This window comes from Haliotis rufescens, unplaced genomic scaffold (genome assembly GCF_023055435.1).
Source record: "Haliotis rufescens isolate VD_foot unplaced genomic scaffold, xgHalRufe1.0.p SCAF_11, whole genome shotgun sequence".
Taxonomy (NCBI): domain Eukaryota; kingdom Metazoa; phylum Mollusca; class Gastropoda; order Lepetellida; family Haliotidae; genus Haliotis; species Haliotis rufescens.
In genome coordinates, this window is record NW_025963791.1 from 16,459,729 (window position 1) to 16,479,620 (window position 19,892).

Genomic DNA, 19,892 nt, shown 5'->3' on the forward strand with positions numbered 1-19,892 from the left:
CTTATCAATATTAGAATATATTTAAATACCATATACTAGTATTATTCACATTTCAATGTACATCTAGCTGTACCCATTGCAGCGGACATAATATTTACGCACACCATTGTGGGATTTGCACAACACATTCTCAGGTCAGCCATATCCATGTGATTAAGGATATATGTCTGCGTCAAGCTGATCAGGTAAGACTCTTATGTGGAGTAATGGCAGACAATGCTTCATTATTTTGACAAGTATATTTTTAATATAGCTACGTATCTCAAATTAACATCTCGTAGGCAAGACAGCTTCCAAAACATATTATATAACGGTGGACCTATGATTATTAGTAGTTATGATCTAATTACCTTCATATGGATCACCATAACCCTCTTCATCATATGAAAATAAAGAAAAGTATTTAGATTCATAACACGATTGCTCATCACGATATGGCTGAAATATTGCCGATGTGACGTAAAGCATTAACTCACTCACTCATAACACGATTGGTTATTACAATAAAACCATTTATTGCATTTTATGAGTCTCTGAAATAAATGAAAAGGTTCAATGTTTCAGCAGACATCGAACGTATTTACTATTGGGCCGTTAAACCGTTAACATATACGCGTTGATGCAGAACGTTTCCTATCCAAAAACGAGATCAGTAAAATTGCTGGGAATAGTTTCGTACCTGGATCTTCTTCTATTTCATCCCAGATGTTTTCATAATAATAATATTCTGGAAGAGAAAGCGTATTAATTGCCATTACAAAACACTGACTACCATGTCCAAAGTACATGGAAATAAAGAAAATAAAAGAATCTGTATTTAACCATGAACTTAATTTGAACATAGAAACCGCACAATTCCTGATATGTAATTCAGTAAGTGGAGTACAATTGAGCAAGTTTTGATTGGGTTGCGCTTTCAACTAGTACCACGTGCGAGTCTCATCAGGTCACAACTGATGAATGGACATGAAGTTGTAACGTATAGTTACTTGATATCATGACAATTGGGGAATACCATGATGTCACAACACCAAGGTGACAATGGACAAATAACTTACGCCTTTACATTTAACTTCGGCGCAATTCATGATTGAAATGTTGCTCATTTTGAAACAATGTAGGTTCATCATGAAAATAACTATACGTTACAACTTCATGTCTGTTAATCATTTATGGCCTGATGAGACTCGTATGTGGTACGAGTTGAAAGCCCTTTGTAAGGTAGCTTCATGTTTGAGCATATCCTTAATAACCATTTTTTAAACTGAGAGTATGCACTTCTACCTTCTGTGATATTCATTGCAACAGAGCTCTAAGATCTTTTACCCTATCAAGTATCCGTCTCTTAAATGATTGTAAATTTCTGAAATGTTTTCGTCGCTCTGTTTGTCATGTGATTATATGTTTAAAATCTGTAAGCACTTGTACATATGTACAAAGAATTCCTTTGCGGCCGGTGATAAAGTTTTGTCATTGTCATGGTCATTACGTACCGTGACTTTCGCCATCGTGTGTATCTTCACCTTATGAAAGGAAATATATATATTTCATATCAATATGTTAAAGAAACAAAGACATTTGAAAAAATGTAAAGCATACTCAAAAACTAAACATTTGAATGTGAAAGCCAACATGACATTCATCGTAGTTTTAACAGGTACATGTAACGTGAATCTAAACAAATGAAGTGTTGCATACTGTTATGAAGAAGATGAATGAATGGAAACTTAAACAAAGCAGTGCATGGAATTCGTGGTGCTAGACATGGTCATGACTGATCCGTGTTATAGTCAGATGAACATACCATTCGTTATGATATGAATGTAAAAGTTCAGACTTGCACGATTTAATATGAAATAGCATGGTTCGTCTTGATTGGGAAATACATTCGAAAACATCACATTTATTAAGCTGTACTAAGACATCAATAAAATCAATATCAACAGATTCCTTGACAAATATTAAAAAAAGAATAATTATCTGCGCATTACAAAGGTTGAGAGGAAAACGCGAATCATAACGCAAGTGAGGCATTTTCTTTAATTGCTCGCCAAATATAAGGTAAATCTTGTTCTTAAATGATTTCAAAGCTGATCACATGGATTGGAACGCTTCAGCGCATACCTTCAGCTATATACACGGGCATAAACGATTCAATTATTGTTGTTTTTAAATGAGTGTTGATTCATCCCACTTTCAACAGATTTTCAGTGACTCTCATGTTGGGTTAGATATGCCTTCACTAGGCGGCAATAATGCATTCGTTATGCATTAAATTATTCGTTCGAAATAACTTGCACAGTGTTATGAACGTCTGTTTGAAACGCGTTCCCGTTACTAAGCGCATTTACGTAAAATAAAAGGGTTAGTGCTATAAACACCGGAGTATTGTGAAAGGGTTCAATACTCTTTCAGACGTCACATATATGATATCTATGTTTGCGCAATACTTTACATATAACGTCATGCTGCTTACCTGTTGTGTCTATATGCTGTCTAATTTCCCGAAGATTGACACTATTATCCTCCTCCAGGCCTTTTCCTGCAAAGGTAATAACATACACATAACAGAGATATTTCTAGATAACCCTGTCCGTTAGATAACCCGAACATTTAACACCTCACGCTTCGATTTTAAATTCAATTTAGCGCGGTTAAATCTGTAGGTAACCAAGCTAAACATAGAAAACACAGTGTGTTTCTCTCCATTCTACCATGACAAAACCTAGCGCAAACTCATTTACGGAAATATTGATTGACTCCAATGTTTTGAGTGGGTTGTGGGTCTGAATAAAATAAAAACCGATACTACCCTTTAAACAAACTAGGACGTTTCCGTATGATAAGATAGTTTGTTTTCATCAATATACTGGCATATATGACAAGCACTGAAAGGGTGTAGCACAGATACATGTACATGTACTTCGTAAACCAAAATGAAGGCAACCCTTGAAAGGTTTGGCCCTGCGTCACTATCATGACGTCACTATCATGACGTCACACTCCTCACTATGACACAAATATCAAGCACTCTGTTGTCCTCAGATTTGAAATAAACTTTCTTAGTTGAAAAGCGTTTTGGCACACGTACTTTGAATATTGTAGTAGCCTAGAGTTTGCACTTTGTAACCTATAATGTTTTTTATAAGGTGTTTTTTTGTGAAACCTCTGATTCACCAGTGTCGAGTAGTTTCCTAATTCGTTGTATCCGTTTAATCCATGGCTATGTATATCATTGACCTAAAATTGGACAAATACATTTTAGGTTTGACCAAATATTTATTTCATAAGCCTGTATGGAAAATACACCATGGTTCTGAAGCATTATAGCAGTCATGACTACACCAAACACTAAACCTGCCAAAGGGATCAATGTGCAATTAATAAAAGAGAATCGTGATAAAACATCCACTTTATAATCAAGGTTTTCCTCAATTCTGATTCATGAACTACTTACGCTTGTCCTTTCTCTTTATGCATAGGATGCAAAACGTGAGTTTCTTTGCCAAACTTCCAAGTCTCCACAGGATCGAGAACGGTAAAGGAAGTGGTGGTTTTCTGTCATACTCAACCATTAAACGACACTTTTGCCAGGCCCATATTTCATCAGCTTTCTGTCTAACATCTTCAAAGATGTGGCTGAAAAAGAGGTTCAAAGACGTAGAATTGTTGTTCATGAACGAAAACATATGAATGATTCAAAGGGTGCAATATAGTATCAGTATAGTTTAAGGGCTCATTTTTATTACTTAAATTATTCAACTGTTCTACTTCAAGAATTTCATCGGGCACCTTACAGTATGAACATTAAGACATAAAGGAAGACTATTGCCCATGACATGAGCGATCACAGCATCAGTAATATAAACGCTATTAAGGAATTTATATAGAACATACTTGAAATGTCTCAATATATCGAGATTGATCACAAACACAAAACAAAGCAGTGTTAGGCAAGGTCTGGTACTACGAGTAACATGTGTCATAGGGATTGCAAATGTAAGCGACACAACTCTTTCGATAATCAAAAGAAATCCATTGTACGATTCCGACTAAATCATAAGCATGTGTTTGCGAACGGGTGAGGGTATCCTGCCCCACTCGCATGATTATTGCAATGTGACCAATGGAACACCAGGTGACCGAAGTTTAACTCGCACACCAAGACACATTTAACCAATGTATCATTATCAGTCCACAAGTAACCATGTAACAAACTGAAACGTTTGTGTGAAAAAACAGATCTACTATGTGCCATACAATGGACTTGCAGTGTGGTTACTAAAGTGCCAAAAATGTCAGTGACTAAGGAATCTGATAGCTAGGTTGTTTGATGAGTAAATATGAGTCTTAACCGACCTATTGGTATCAACTTGTAAATAATACATACTTGAACAGTGCAATCACAATGTTCAAGAGCAAAACGTGCGTCATGATCATGTATACTGCGAGCATTAATGGCACCCATATTCTTCCAGCGTTAGGTATGCAGCTCCCATCGCATTTCTCGCCGACGCCTGGAAAATAGAAAATATATCACACAACTAGTCATCTACACTTTCTGGTAATATTGGAATTATTAGAGTTTCGTCTTATCATGCTTCTTCAGTAACTGGACTTACAATCTGGTAGCGTCTACTTTCGTATTATCAGATGGTCACATTCATATTCCATTCAGTTTTCAGCGTAGTTTCTTCACCTTCGTTAATAAGGCGATGACAAACATTATGTCAAAATGGGAAGATCAATCTTCCAGAAACGTGGAATGACCATTCTGTTCATACTTAAACCAACATTTAACTGAAAATAGCGATAACTATTCTATTTATAGGAATGAACAAACACACCCTTGATTTCATCCAAAAAGAGCTCTCCGAATATCTGCCAAAATCCCTTGCCAAAGTCAAAGACGAACGATGGGCTGTCAAATATATTTCGGCCGGGTGGGTGAAGGATCGCTTCAGAGGCAACGGCATAGGAACATATGGCCACGAAGAAGATCACAAGGAAAGGGATGAGATCCGTAACCTGGATAGGTTGTAAGGTGGGTTTCATATGTACAATGTGCATTGAATTGTTTTATTTTGTTTGTTTGTTTGTTTGTTTGTTTGTTTGTTTGTTGTTTAACGCTGAACTCAGCAATATTCCAGCTTTATGACGGCGGTCTGTAAGTAATCGAATCTGGACTAGACAATCCAGTTTCTGACATCATGAGCATCGAACAACGCATCTGGGATTCGATGACATGCATCAACCAAGTCAGCGAGCCTGACCACCCGATCTCGTTAGTCGCCTCTTACGACAAGCATAGTCTCCTTTTACGGCAAGCATTGGTTGCTGAGGACCTATTCTACCCCGGATCTTCACGGGTCATTGAATTGTAACCTTTTGAATAAGATGTAACCCTTAGAATAAGACAGTATTACGTGGTCCACCGAAAACGTAATTAACATGACAGGAGTATAATAATTCTAAAGTAATGAGTACTTTTGCCTAATATATCGCAAATCTTAGAATAAATGAAACGTAGCAATAAGGCGACTTGTTTTCACATAAATACAACGTGTATGCTTTACGTTGTTTTTGCATAAAGGACAATATTAATAATTTCAATACTCTGAATAGAGAAAAACAAATGTTAATTACACTAATGTCCATAAAAAGGTCACTTCGTGTCATCACTTCAACCGCCTATTGCCAAGAATTCAGGATCAAACCTGTTATCATTGTTAATCATTGTTAATTTGAATGATAACAGGATGCAAATGCAGATTTTAAGAAAGAAACCCATTGACTAATGACTAAAGAGGGACTATGCTCCGAGCAAATATTGTTATTAGTGATGTGTCGAACTAAGACATGATCTATGTGTAATCAAGGCATTCAAGACCAGATAATCTTATAGACATAATCAAATCTAACAAAGAGGGTTTTGAATTATTTGAAGCAAATTGTCAGATACTGACTTGCACGAGACTAGTCCCCCTTTAAGGACTTGCATTAAAAGAAAGTATTTTTCAAAACGTGATATAGTACCATTCTGAAGACCATGTACAGCATGGGTCCGATTGACTTGCTGGGCGTACAGGCTTGAAGCAATCTCCAGAAGAAGAACATGAAATTGATGCTGAGGCAAAGCCTCCCGTAACCGAACAGGTGCATTTCCTTGTACTCATTGAAAAACACAGGCAATATACGTAACGTGTACCCAATGATAAACCCAATAATACACAAGCTGTCAAGCATGTTCCATTTGTCCTGGTAATATATTTTAATGTGTTTGTTTAGCAACCACACCGCTGACTTCAGACGGTTCAAACACCCTGAGTTTGGTCCACGGTTCAAGGCTATGAATTCGTTTCTTTCTACTGCAAACTGCAAAACCTGCAACATATGGGATGACAAAATCGTAACCAAAGTTAATAACTTCGCAAGTAAATTATAGTACTATGAGAGTCAACAAAAGTTATGTCTATAATATCAATAAAACATATCATCTATATATCTTTGTCTAAAAAGCTGTTGGTACATGTAACCTTCATAAATAATTAAACTTGGACCTTTGATTCTGTCAGCTCATTTTGTATCTCATATCATAATTCTATTTCACTCCGTGTGTTAAATGAATTGTTTAAATAAGTTTGGAAACAATGAGTTAATCGTGACAAAACAAATACAAAACAGATTTTGGAAGGAGTGGTCTTCACGATCGTTTGACGTCTGATACATATGAAAAAATAGCGAAAAATAACTAAACTCGATATGAGTATTTGTCTTTTCTGTTCCCACATAAGCTAAAGGTACATACATTATAACTGAATCTGACACTGAGAACCAAAAGGGCCTTTGTTGGTATGTTACTGCTATCGCGAAATCAGAAGTCTTTTACATCTCATATGGTCAAAAGCATTTGACTCAAAGATCAAACCAATATTTATGTAATGAGCAGGAAAGATATAGGGATTCCCAATGTTGATGTCACCAAGGAGCATACATAAAACTTGTACATATTTATTAATATTTATCTGTAAAAAGTAATGTGATGTACATGTATGTGGTTTTATCCAATATATACACACCGAGATACATATACATAGCTAAAGCTTTGGCTAGTGTTGGATAAATCAATTTTGTCTTCCCGTTGATTTTGCTTTGTGTGGTATTTTAATTTGTCTGCAATACATTTTAAGTTTTTGAATGAATCGAGCAGATTATTTTTTAATTTGTTGTGTCAACAAAGTCATGACAGGTACAAATCTTTGACAACTGTTTATGCACCAATCAAGAGTCATGTAGGGTTGTACACTTTTGCAATAATTAGAATATTAGAGTCAAAACCCTTTCCATGTTCAAAAGAAATCTCTGCTAAAAGCAGAGTCGATTTATGATTCTGACTATATCATGACCATGTGTTTATTAATCACTATCAAATAGTAATGATTTATTGTGAGGAAGAAATACTGGTACACAATAAGCAAAATACTTACGACCGTGTTCATTGTTTATCAATGTATGTTGGTTGTATTATTTTCTAAGGAATATGTAAAAACACAAACAAATGTCAGCAAGTAATCTTTAACTTCAGCACTAAATATATCTGATATCTACTTGTATTGCAACTTTGAATGCATTGTTATTCGCTATATGGACCAGTGTTCCTATGTACAATAAGAGCTATAACTTGACATTTTACTTGCTCAGATAAAATGGCCAGGAGAAATGGTTATGACATAATAGCAATGCTTATGATACTAGTTAAGTCGTTTATATTATGAAAAAGGAAATACCAGTACCTGAATCATCTCTTCAAGAAGGAAGGCTGACATCCAGATAAGAAGAGGTATTTCCCACCTTCGCTTGTAGTCCTCCTCCAGCTTGTTCAACAGCAAGTGCGCATACAAGCCGAGGAATACACAGTACACGATCTGAAGTACAATTAAGCCAACACACTTTCAGTCCACAACAAACAATTGTACATATATGTTTTCGAAACTGAGGGTAATTGATGTTTTTTGTCTTCTTGGGTGGGTGATCAGTAAGTGATTCAATGAGTTGATCAGTGAGTGAGTGCGTGAATGAGTGAGCGTGCTTACAACTTTCATAAAATCCCCTAAACATGTGTATGGTGCTGAGAGATCATGGATTATAATCCTATACTAGCAGAAGTGGGATTGAAAGCTGATCCTGGTATGACGGAACATTGTATAACACCTTTTGTGTAACATCATAAATATTTTTCAATTTTGCCGAAACACATGTTGCGGTTTTTGGTTACAGTTGGAATGTCAATAAAGGGTTGTTATTGATCCTTTATGTTATGTTTCTATTTGTACTCTGCGTAGTATTTTCATATTTGTCCCCCTTCTGAGTGGAAAGTCTGTTCACGATAAGGCCTAAATCACATATATATTGGACTAACCAGATTCAAAATGACCTTGACAATTGGTGTACTGTAAAACCTTCCAAGTCGTCCGCAGATTCCGACCCTGGGCGAGCTGCAAAGTGCATATTTTTAACACATTAAATAATAAATAGAAGCGCCCATATATTGACATATTTTGTTTTACAACCAACAAATTAGTGAACAACCTCCTTAGCAAAAGAGAATATAAAAGATACAAATAAATGTATAACCTTTCTCTATCCACAGGGTCCGAACTGTATTTTCCTCCAATCGTTGTCGGGTTCGGAGTCTTCTTCATGGGTTGTGTCCCGATGAGGATCCACATCAGAAAGGGAAGAATGGCGCAAACAACAATCTTAAAAAAATCGGGACTTCTTTCAAATTCTTATTTAAAATTGATTAAACATTGTAAATGTACCATATACAGTAATACACATATGCTATAATGCACTGATCTAGTAACTATTCACATTGAAAACATGCTTCTGTTCATTAGTATTCCCCAAAAAGAATGTCCAATTAGGATTATATTACTTACTCTCCAGACCCGTGAAGATCCGGGTTAGAATTGGTCTTCAGCATTCCATGCTAGTCGTAAGAAGCGACTAACGGGAACGGGTGGCCAAGCTCGCTGACTTGGTAGATGCATGTCATCGTATGCCAATTGCGTAACTCGACGCTCATGATATCAATCACTGGATTGTCTAGTTCAGACTCGATTATTTACAGACCGCCGTCATATAGCTGAAATATTGCTGAGTTTGGCGTTAAACAACAAAGAAACAAGTGCAAAAGTGAGCGTGGCTCACTAATACCTCCGACCCGCCTAGTGTGTCAGTAGTTACAAATTAAATAGCTAGGGTAGGGTCAGGGTTTGAAAAATTCATAAAAAAATGGAAATTAATAAAAACATTTTTTTCTTTCTTTTGACTGCACCCCTCCATATGACACATTATATGTACTAAGTTTGAGATGAATCCTCTAAATAGTGTAAGAGAAATCGCGCGGACAAAGTTTTCGGACAGACAGACAGACAGACAGACAGGCAGACGGTCGGACGGAACCTTGGTATAACTATATACCCCCGACATTTTGTCGGGGGTATAAAAAAAGAAACAACCTTACTCTCCATGTTGATGTTTTCTTTGGAATATCTCCCATCCACTTTGAGTACGTGTAGTATGCCATCCCTTCACTTATGAAGATGCTGTTATTCTGTTTTTCAAAGGCAAGGGCAAGAAAATCAATGTTCCAACAATTCGTTGATATGTTTCTTTCCACCAAATGAACAGTTTTCTCCTTGTCATCTCTGTAGCATGCAGCCAGTGTTCCGGTGGCGTGCGACCTATAGAATCTAGAACAAAAGCATTTGTTACAACTATTGATCATCTGGTATTTTAGGAATCCTCATACGGTCGAATGTAATTATCAACTTTATGGCAGAGGTGTTCCATTCCGAGTTACATGAGTGTGAAATAAAAGCTCATTATACATGCAGTACATGGAAAGTGAAGTTTATAAATACAATGACAACATGAATATGACTTACTTGGAACTTTCTTCTCTCAGAGCTTTCTTTTTGTTATTGAAAGTCCCTTGTGCAATAGTGTCCATTATAGTTCCTGCAGCCAGTGACGCGGTCACAAGATCCTTACAAACGTAAAAACATGTAAGATGAGAAAACTCGCGGTTCTCTAAATTTGTACTCGTTCCCGTCTATAATATTCATATAAAATGTACTATTTACTGATTTCCAAAATCTATCTTAACTATTTTAGACAGGAATATCGCTTAAAGTATTTTTAAAAAAACCAACACGATACAATGTAGTCCACGTGGCCTTCAAAATGCAATTTTCATTACATACTCGCAAAGGATCGATGAATGTTACTCAAATGTTTCAAAGGGTATTGCATCTTGGAGATTCACATTTGTCACTTACCTTGCCCCGTTTCCAAAAGGCCAGGGCCAGAGAGTTCCTGTTTGAGAGGACTGCCCACACGAATAACCTCCGATACGCCTCCTCAACTTCCAAATCATCATCAATCTGGAAAAAACAAAACATTCATAGTCATAAGAAATCCATTGGACGATTCTGACTTTATCATGTGATTATCACATTCAATAGTGATGATACCAGGTGTTCGTGAAAACGTGATCGGATTCTGCCCAATCAATTGCACCCATCATAAACACATGCAAAGACATTTGTTACACCGGATCATATGAGACAGAGGTAATAGGGGAATGTAATTTGTCAACGAAGTGTGATTATGAAACCAATATGTCTAAAGCATTCTACAGCAAACACTAGTACATAGAAATATGACAAAGTGAAATTCTCAGCAGGGGCAACACCTGATGTGTTTAAACTCTTACATTGTGTTTCATGTGTCCATCGTCGATGAAACAGCTGAATGGCAGGTAGGCGTATGTAATTCTTCGCATCAAAACTGCAATGGGATCGTAGAGACGTTTCTCTGTTTCTGAGGCCTGGAGAAAAACAAAAGAAAACTCTCTTGAATTACAGTGACTACCTTACATTACAAATTACTATTGTTTTCATGTGAATAAATATATATAGGCCTGTATTGTATGATGACCATGTGTTACGTCCACGCATTTTAACTAATCTTAATACGCCTGCAAATCTACTTTTAAGTGCTCATAAACTTATGTGGAACAATAGCGTATGTCACATCTCAAGTCCCATTGATTTAGGCACTGATAGGTTCCTGATAGTTTTACGGCGATTATCACCGTGTCGTGTAATGTGTAATCGAAGCCTTTCCACGCCTTTGACGGGATCTCCTGTAAGAAATATAACGAGAAAGTGAAAGCACATGAGTCATGCAGAGCATGAGTTTTCTATTCAGTCTTAGATCTATTGTGTATTTGTCACTCAACGTGATGACCATAGATATAACAGCTTTGTCCCAGTCTTTTAGAGGTTTGCCAATAGAAAATTAAAGCAAATATCATCTGAAGTTTACTGAGAAAACAATATGTGAAATGCCGGACTTCCTCATTGATAACATATGTTAAATTTGGAGATATGACCTTTAGAAGTATGCATCCCCCTGGGCACCAATTGTGGTTCCCTCGTTGCTGATCTATAATTTGGCCAAGGAGTTTAGCTTCACCAATCAGATATACATGTAGTTTAATAATGGTCAAACAGTCCCTTTCACTAATCAACACACAAGAGCTAGAAGTAGAATAAACGAGTGAAATATTTAGCTCTATGTCAAAAGATTCAGTGTGACAAAACACCCTTCACCAGATTGTATGACAAGAGAGATTACTTCAGCTTTCCAATAGTCAACTTTTCGTTTATGTCCAGTAATATTCCAGCAGCTCTAGCCTGTAGTGTCACAACTTTTGAGGTACATTCAATCATGTTTCTTCTACGTCATATGCTTCATTCTCAAAAAGTTGTTTGATCAGTTTTAAAACTTTCAAGGCCTCGATATACCTTCCAATATGTTTAATAGTAGACATTTGGATGTCTGATACAGTTCCCTAATTTGACTTGTACCATACGTTTAGTTCCCGTGTTTTTCAGGTGAACAATTTACTTGCCTTTGCATGTGTTTGTTACGATGCCATCGGTGGCCCATTGTACGCTCACCTTTTGGTGAACACCTGGTATGAAAACTATTTGATAGTGATTCATAAATATTTGCTTAATGGGGCACGGATGGCCCAGTCGTCTAAAGGCGCCGCTGTTCGCTGTGTAGAGATATGTCTTTTGGGCAGGCCAGAAATATATGGTCGTTTGTTCGAATCCTGGTTCGCCCGAAATATGTTTCTAGGTTTTTCAGCACCATGTCCATGCTCATGAGTATAATCAAAGTGGTAAATGTCTGAGACCTGCATCATTTGGGGCTTTCCTCCCACATGAAGCTGACACGTCGTGATATTACTGGAATATTGTTCATTTCACTCACTAAATGTTCTGCTGATGGTAGGAATCGTACAATGGACTCTGCTATTAGCAGAGTTTTCTTATGATAATGGAAATGGCTTATCACTTTAATTTGTATTAGTTTTATTGCAGTAATGCTGATTTTGGGCGTGTAAATCGTATGTGTTTCGTAGGATGTGATCCCTACCTGTGTTGATGTCTCTAACTCTGTTGCCTCTTCATGACCACTTTCCTGTAAAATGAACATTTTGCTTGTTAATAGAAATGCTTTGCGCGAAATTGGCATTACGTTGGTTGGTTTGTTGTTTAACGCCGCACTCAGCAATATGGCATTAAGTATTGAATATAACTGCATGCACCTTAAACGCCACTAAGTAGTTGTAGATTTGTAATGTGTCTTAAACAATGTAACATCTTTGGTCTTTAAATCCAAATAATATTTAAAAATCACATTTAACTCATTAGTATATCATTATCGTTACATTTGATCAACGCTTTCATTTCCATATTCGAAAAAAAATTACACACCTCATTTACAAAGCGAAATGCCTTCGACAGCTCAGTCTGGGCCTGAAATAAGGATATATCTGTCTAGAAACGTCAAATATTCTGCAGGTCATGTGGTTTTACTCAATATGTAAAATATATTTATTAGCACAAAGCTCATGAATGAGATAATATGAAACATAAACAATTACACCAAACTATTGTATGGTACTTATCCAATATGTAAATGCGTTTTATATTTCCAGTGTTTCCAACAACTTCATAATAACATCGCTTTGCAAATGACATTTCCGATATATAACATGTCTTAAGAATTACTTTCTATCATCATCGGTTTAATGATGCCTCTAAGTCGCGCGTCTCACTTTGAATACTCTCAAATTATTTCCTAGATGTTGATGGTTGTAATTTGTGTCTGAGGCCATCTGTATAGAGATCTTGACGTTCACGCAAGAGTTGTTCTTTCAATAGGGCAGGGCATGCTTACACATGTACCTGTTTCATAAACACCTACGGGCATCATTTCTGAATTTTAATATGATTTTATAATGAATTTGTTGCACTACCTAATGGATGAGTGAGTTGGGTTTAACGTCACTTTCAACGGTATTTCTGTTATGACACCGCATGTCAGGTTAATGTGGGAGAAAAGCGCGAAGTGATGCAGGTCTCAGACGTTTACCATTTTGGTGCAATGGGTATGGTGCTGACAAATCTAGTGAGTTAGTTGATTTAACGCCGCTTTTAACTGTATTCCAGTTATATCACGGTGTGTGGACGGAAAGCCCGAAGTGATTCAGGTTTCAGACGTTTACCACTTCGGTGAATCCCACGAGCACGGGTATGGTGCTGACAAACCTAGAAACATAATCGGGGTGAACCGGGATTCGAACACACGATCATAGGTTTCTGGCGTGCCAAAGACCCGCAACTCGACACAGAGAATCGCGGCGCCTTAGTCGACAGGGCCACCCGTGCCCCCTGCACTAATTAATTAGACAGACATTCAAGGTATTAATAGATACCCATATGGGTTGAGTGAGTGAGTATGGTTTTACGCCGCTTTTAGCAATATTCCAGCAATATCACGGCAGGAGACACCAGAAATGGGCTTCACACATTGTACCCATGTCGGGAATCGAACCCGGGTTTTCGGCGTGACGAGCGAACGCTTTAACCACTAGGCTACCCGACAGCCCCATTACACATATGGAAATGGACAATGGAAATACTACTATATTTTAGCCCGGTGTAAAGGGACTTGTCTGCTAGTTCCTAAGGTCCTGGGACACTGGTTTCAGGGATACATTGTTCTAACCGGAAATCCAGGCCTGGTATACATGCGACGAGGACAATAAGTACTGGAGGCATGATCTGTCCTTTTACAACAGCCAAAGTGTCTGATTAGGGAACACAATCCGTGCAATATTTACATAATGATGAGATATATTAGTGTATCTCATGTTCAGGATGTACGGGATTTCCCGCAGCATCCCCGTGGTCTAGAGGTATCGTGAAGACGATTAAGGGGTCCAGAGAATTGACGGTAAGTTATAAGGTGAAACTTTTGAGTTCGAATACCACAAGTGTGAAAATGAAAAGAACGTACACATTTGATTTGACTATAATACGTACTGAATGTTTCATGATTTCATGTTTTATAAAATATGTCTTGCTTTTTCTGTAGTTTAAAGGTCGTAAAGAGCGATATTCACGCAAACTGTATTTCTTTGCGGATGTAACTACTTGTATATAGATACAAGGGTGGAGAGGCAAGGTTTACAATAATTGGCCACCTATTTTACCCATGCCACTGACCCGCAATATCAGAGAAAAGCGGCTCATATTACTTGGGAAAAGTATATCCATAATATTGTGTGTATGCCAATGTTTTACATGTGTATGCAATTGTTTATTTGTTCATCAATTCATACATATGAAGAATTGTTTTGTGACACACTTATTGTTTTATCTGTTGATTGAGCATGGTGCTTTTTAGATTCCACATCGATGACAGAAAAATCCCAATTACAACGAGATACTAGTATATGGAGAAAAACAAAAGATTTTGGAATTAGAATTATTATTTTTTCTCTGGATACTCCAATATCTTACCATGTTTTCATCATATACAGAGTGATTATCAGTAATAATCCATGAATGTAATTATACTCATAAAATTTACATTGTATACTGTAGAACATACCAAACTGAAGATAATAAATTACCTGACATTCTTTTAGGATCTTGGTAATCTTACTGGTTACTTGGGCCTTGGTCTGCAATAAGAAGAGGTTGACTTTGTGAATCGCAATATCATGTTATGTCCAATAAATAAATCAAATGAATGGCTTAGCCCAACCGTCATTTGAAGCCATTTTGAAAAAAATAACAGGATAACCGTCCGTGATTAGGCTGAGGGTCGTAAGAGTAATGCGACCCTATTTAATCGATTCAGCACTTACCTGGTTCAACATTTTGTCAAATTAATTGAAATCAGATGATAATACTAACGCGTTGTTGATACCTACCGAGGAATCTTTGACAATGTCAACAACGGTCTTCTTCATGTCTTCATCTGGCAGCTGAAACATATCCTCACACATGTATACATACTTTTCACAAAAGTATTCACATTATAAAACGCAATAAGTAGATGCTGTTGGCGCTTTCATTTATACTGCCTAAGAAAGTCATAACCCCAAAATTATATTTTCAGTCTCTACATTGTCTCGCCCTCCCTCTTTTCAACATGTATGCAAATTATTTGTAATTCACAAGAAAACTATGCATAATTGTGAATACTGTGTATGCATAATAAATTCAAACATGTTCTGGAATATATGTACATTATTTGAACCAAATTTTCCTTATTTATTACCGGTAGTTTACATCAATCACACACATACCTGGAATATCCGAAGTTTGTTTAGTCTTTTGATGTCCATTGTCTACAACAACAAAATCAGGTACTGCAATAATGTCTATTGAAACTCTTCACTTCATGATACAGATTTCTTATAGAAGAGCTTTGAAAAGCCATTCAGGTCTAAAGATGAAAACAATAATTCAAAACAGCATGCTTAATATATAAAAAATCAACGATGGCTTCATACAGTGTTTCTTGGGAAAAGTACTGTAGAGTAGAAACTGTATAATTTAATGAAAAAATGTATTGTGGTTTACTCTTAAGATTAAATGGGATCTCTTTGGTTACATACAAACTTCAGGCAGTGGAGAAATCCGTAAAATCTCTTGAGGACCCCCTTTCTCTGAAAAATGGCATTGTTGGTGATAATATGAACATGACATGACGACGATGAATAATTGTACACACTCATAAAGAGTAAACAAGCCACATAGAAAACCCTCAAGAAGGATCATACGTCAGAATGCTACATAAGTGTATTGGTTGGTATTGCCTAAGCCTTTAAAATGGATCTTAAATGTACATAAAATCACATCAAGACAACAATGCTTTGTGTTTATTAAAATATAATGTCACGTGAATAGTAGGTTTGGCAATTAAACTTCCACCAAGACATATTATATACATACCTCCCAACCTTTAAAGATGTACTCAACAATCAGTCTGAGTTCCATGTCATCCTAAACAGTAGAAAGAAATGCAGTGTATTTCCATTCTCTAATATCTGCTTGAAAATTAAATTGATAAGTCCTTTAGATCAGTACTAACACATTTAGATGGTACGTTTATGACAGAAATTGCTTGCTTTTGTTTGAGTGAGTGAGTGAGTGAGTGAGTGAGTGAGTGAGTATGGTTTTACGCCGCTTTTAGCAATATTCCAGCAATATCACGGCGGGGGACACCCGAAATGGGCTTCACACATTGTACCCATGTCGGGAATCGAACCCGGGTCTTCGGCGTGACGAGCAAACGCTTTAACCACTTTACCACTAGTTTTGTTTGATGACAGATACATTTAACTGAATGCTGTAAGAACACACATAGAAACGTTACCTTGGTTTCTGTGAACATCCGAGCAACATTATTTGGAAGATCTGCAATTGTCTGAAAGATTCATAGAAATAGTCATTACAGCTAGCTATTGTGTGTGTTACACAGGGTACTGCTATATAAGTCATTCTTGTTATCTTCGCCTAGGCTAGTGATATTACTTACATTATAAACATATAGCGCGTGTTATTAAATGAAAAGTGAGTTGAATATTCTACCTTGGAGTACAGTGCAATGAGGTCGACACTCGTAATGTCAACAAGGCCATAATCAAGCAGGAACTCCACACACTCGGTCTTTTCGTGAACCATGGCTTCCACAAGGATTTCTTGGACAGTCTCAAAATCTGAGAAGAAAATAGATTAATAGTCTTTTTTGTCCATGTTGTTCTCAATAGGTAAGACCAATGTCGATATATCAGGACGTCAATGGGGCTAAATGCTTCACTGATAAAGTCTTTATTTGGAAATCTACGATCTGGTTTTAAAGAAGATATCAGAAGATTGTTTGTTGGAAAAGTTTTTGCAAAATTCAAGTTCTTGAGAAAACATAAGCAGACCCATACAGAGACCAGAAATAAAAATACAAAATCTTAAAACATCCCCATTTACAAAGGGGTGCTTAAATATAGCCCATAACATATTTCTTATGTACAGTTTGCAATATTTAGTTCAGAGGAAATGAAAGTTTATGTTTCCAATACGTCAATCTTAACGTAAGACAACCTGTGACATTTTGGTGCATTCTTGTCTTTGAGTCGACAAATTTCTCAATTTTGTCCTTCGTGTGGCGGTTGTAGACAGGCGAAGGAAGGTATTCATCAACTAAGGCGATAAGGTCTTCGTTTGACTTGCCTGCAATCAAAGACTTTCTTTAACTTCATTTCAGAATAGTTAGTTGTTACTAGTCTATAAGACAAAATGGCACAACAGATTTGTAACATGGCACTTTTATGTCTCATGTGGTGCATTTTATTCAGTCGCTGCAGCGACACATGGGCGATGTCATCAGGACCAGGCCATGACATCAAACATAGTTCAAGTTGAGACCCGAATTTAAGGCTTCAGATCAGAACAATGATAGGATCCTGATCACTTGGTTTGCACTCACGGATGTGTCGCATCAAGGTCAGTTAGGGGTATATAGACCAGCTTTACTTTAAACGGGACAAAGAACGCCTACGTTATTTGTTGGATAACACATAGAGAATGCATATATTTCAAAACTATCTGTTTGGGATCTGTATGACAGCTACCTCTGTCTCGATTTTCTTTAAATGGAAAAACAATCTTATTATTTGTTTGTAACCTTGTCAAGGGGAGATGATACCTTCTTGGAGTGTTGTAGTGTAACCTGTAATAAGGGGAGACAATTCCGGATGGACAAGCCCTTCCATTTTGTGTATGGTACAAGGGTCACTGTCATTTGTATATTTCTTGACGGTAGCATCATGTTAATAACCACCAAATTTGCAGTTGTCAGAATGTGCTTGAAGTATTTCTATACCAACGCTTTCTTTCCCGAGGGACCTGTTTGTCATAATCTTAAGTTCATGTCAATTAATAAACTTGTTACCGCCAACGTATCTATTGTATTACGTTATTTAAGTTGATAGCTATGGCAACAATTGGTAACCAGTAACAACAAAGATTTAAAAGGGGTCCTTAAGTTTGCTGCTGTTATTTTTAGTATATGCTAGTATATGTTTACGTACTCTTAGTCATGGCGGAGATAATTCCCTGAAAGAGATTAAAGACCCCTTCAACAACTGTGATGCGATCTCTTCTCTGGAGGCACTGGATGACGATCTGGACATGCTCGTCAGTTGTGTCTCGCCCGCCAAACTGCTTCACGAGTCCCTCTTTTATTTTCTTCTTTAGTGTGTCGTCAATAACGGTTCCATTCCTTGAAAACCATGACATCATATACATGATTATATGTGATTATTAATCATAATAACACATACATGAACACAGCGCCAGCAATGAAGAACATTGTGCATTTACTCATATATTAGCATTGTATGTTGCATAATAAGATTTTAACAAACGTTCTTTCATGGTGAGACATACATACATAATTGCGTTGATATGTTTATCCATACCCTCCACTGTTTCTTCCTCTATTTCCACGAGACATTGGTTTAGATTCTTCAAATGCAGTACAAATCACGTCAGCTATGCCCCCTCTTTCCTACAACACACTCATCCGATTTCAATATGTACTAATGGTCGTATTTTATTCAGAAAAGCAGGACAATATATTTCATTCTAAGCATTTACCTTGATAATCACAACAGGGATATTTTCCTGGATGTGATTTTTTAGTCCTTCCAGGTGAGACAATTCTCCCCCATGTAGGATGGCTACTGCAGGAATGGCGCCAGAACCTGCAGTTGACAAAAAGTCAAAATGGGCATTTACAGATATATTTGGTGTAACGTACTTTGGTATCCATGTCTCCGTAAATGTTTCTGCAAGCAAAACATGTAAAATGTCAACCAAAGTCAGGATATGAACAAATTCAATAAACACATTGTCACATATTTGAGACCCCAGAGATGACAGCAAAATATTTTCAAGAATAAGATCCTCCGTGTTGATCCACCTTTAAGGTACATATACTTACAGTGTCAAATTTTCGAAAATAGACGTACCCATTTCCACTTCTGTCCCAGCCTCGGATGCTGCCAGACTTGCAACCAGTCTCGCGCGGAACGACATGGTGGACAAATCACAAAGATATGGCTGACGTGTTCCATTATCAACCAGAAACATGTGAGATACATTTGTCCCAATCTGTTTTGGTCCTGTAATCGCCTCTGTTCCTTGTTTGAGAAAGTACGTCATCTTCCTGTACCCATCCTCGTCCTCCTGCACCATAGCAGGTATACATTGATGTGGCAGTTATACAACATGTGGACACATCTTGCACGTAAAACCATTGTCAAACTTGAAATGGTAAGTCAAACCTTCTGAGATTAAACTATGTATTCCTAATATAAGATATTGGATATGACATGTAAATGATAGTTTTCTATGCGCGGTTTGCGGAGAACAAATAAGTTTTTTGTA

At 37.0% G+C, this 19,892-nt stretch overlaps 1 protein-coding gene across 1 annotated transcript in view; it reads right to left on the minus strand.

Annotated features, from left to right (window-relative positions):
* Positions 1-19,892, minus strand: part of LOC124152055 — a 31,169-nt gene that overhangs the window by 2,176 nt on the left and 9,101 nt on the right. Inside the window, exons 9-38 of the mRNA XM_048392320.1 lie at positions 19,475-19,691; positions 19,101-19,207; positions 18,923-19,011; positions 18,533-18,723; positions 17,544-17,672; positions 17,037-17,164; positions 16,822-16,872; positions 16,398-16,448; positions 16,061-16,111; positions 15,749-15,790; positions 15,371-15,424; positions 15,068-15,118; positions 12,861-12,902; positions 12,520-12,564; positions 11,165-11,215; positions 10,784-10,897; positions 10,347-10,451; positions 9,954-10,054; positions 9,530-9,758; positions 8,635-8,759; positions 8,420-8,495; positions 7,794-7,925; positions 6,037-6,384; positions 4,848-5,028; positions 4,391-4,517; positions 3,458-3,639; positions 2,477-2,542; positions 1,494-1,523; positions 680-727; positions 351-374 (exon numbers count right to left, since the gene is read on the minus strand). Of these exons, the coding sequence (XP_048248277.1) occupies positions 351-374; positions 680-727; positions 1,494-1,523; positions 2,477-2,542; positions 3,458-3,639; positions 4,391-4,517; positions 4,848-5,028; positions 6,037-6,384; positions 7,794-7,925; positions 8,420-8,495; positions 8,635-8,759; positions 9,530-9,758; positions 9,954-10,054; positions 10,347-10,451; positions 10,784-10,897; positions 11,165-11,215; positions 12,520-12,564; positions 12,861-12,902; positions 15,068-15,118; positions 15,371-15,424; positions 15,749-15,790; positions 16,061-16,111; positions 16,398-16,448; positions 16,822-16,872; positions 17,037-17,164; positions 17,544-17,672; positions 18,533-18,723; positions 18,923-19,011; positions 19,101-19,207; positions 19,475-19,691 (3,187 nt within the window). The remainder of the gene's footprint in view (positions 1-350; positions 375-679; positions 728-1,493; positions 1,524-2,476; positions 2,543-3,457; positions 3,640-4,390; positions 4,518-4,847; positions 5,029-6,036; positions 6,385-7,793; positions 7,926-8,419; positions 8,496-8,634; positions 8,760-9,529; positions 9,759-9,953; positions 10,055-10,346; positions 10,452-10,783; positions 10,898-11,164; positions 11,216-12,519; positions 12,565-12,860; positions 12,903-15,067; positions 15,119-15,370; positions 15,425-15,748; positions 15,791-16,060; positions 16,112-16,397; positions 16,449-16,821; positions 16,873-17,036; positions 17,165-17,543; positions 17,673-18,532; positions 18,724-18,922; positions 19,012-19,100; positions 19,208-19,474; positions 19,692-19,892) is intronic.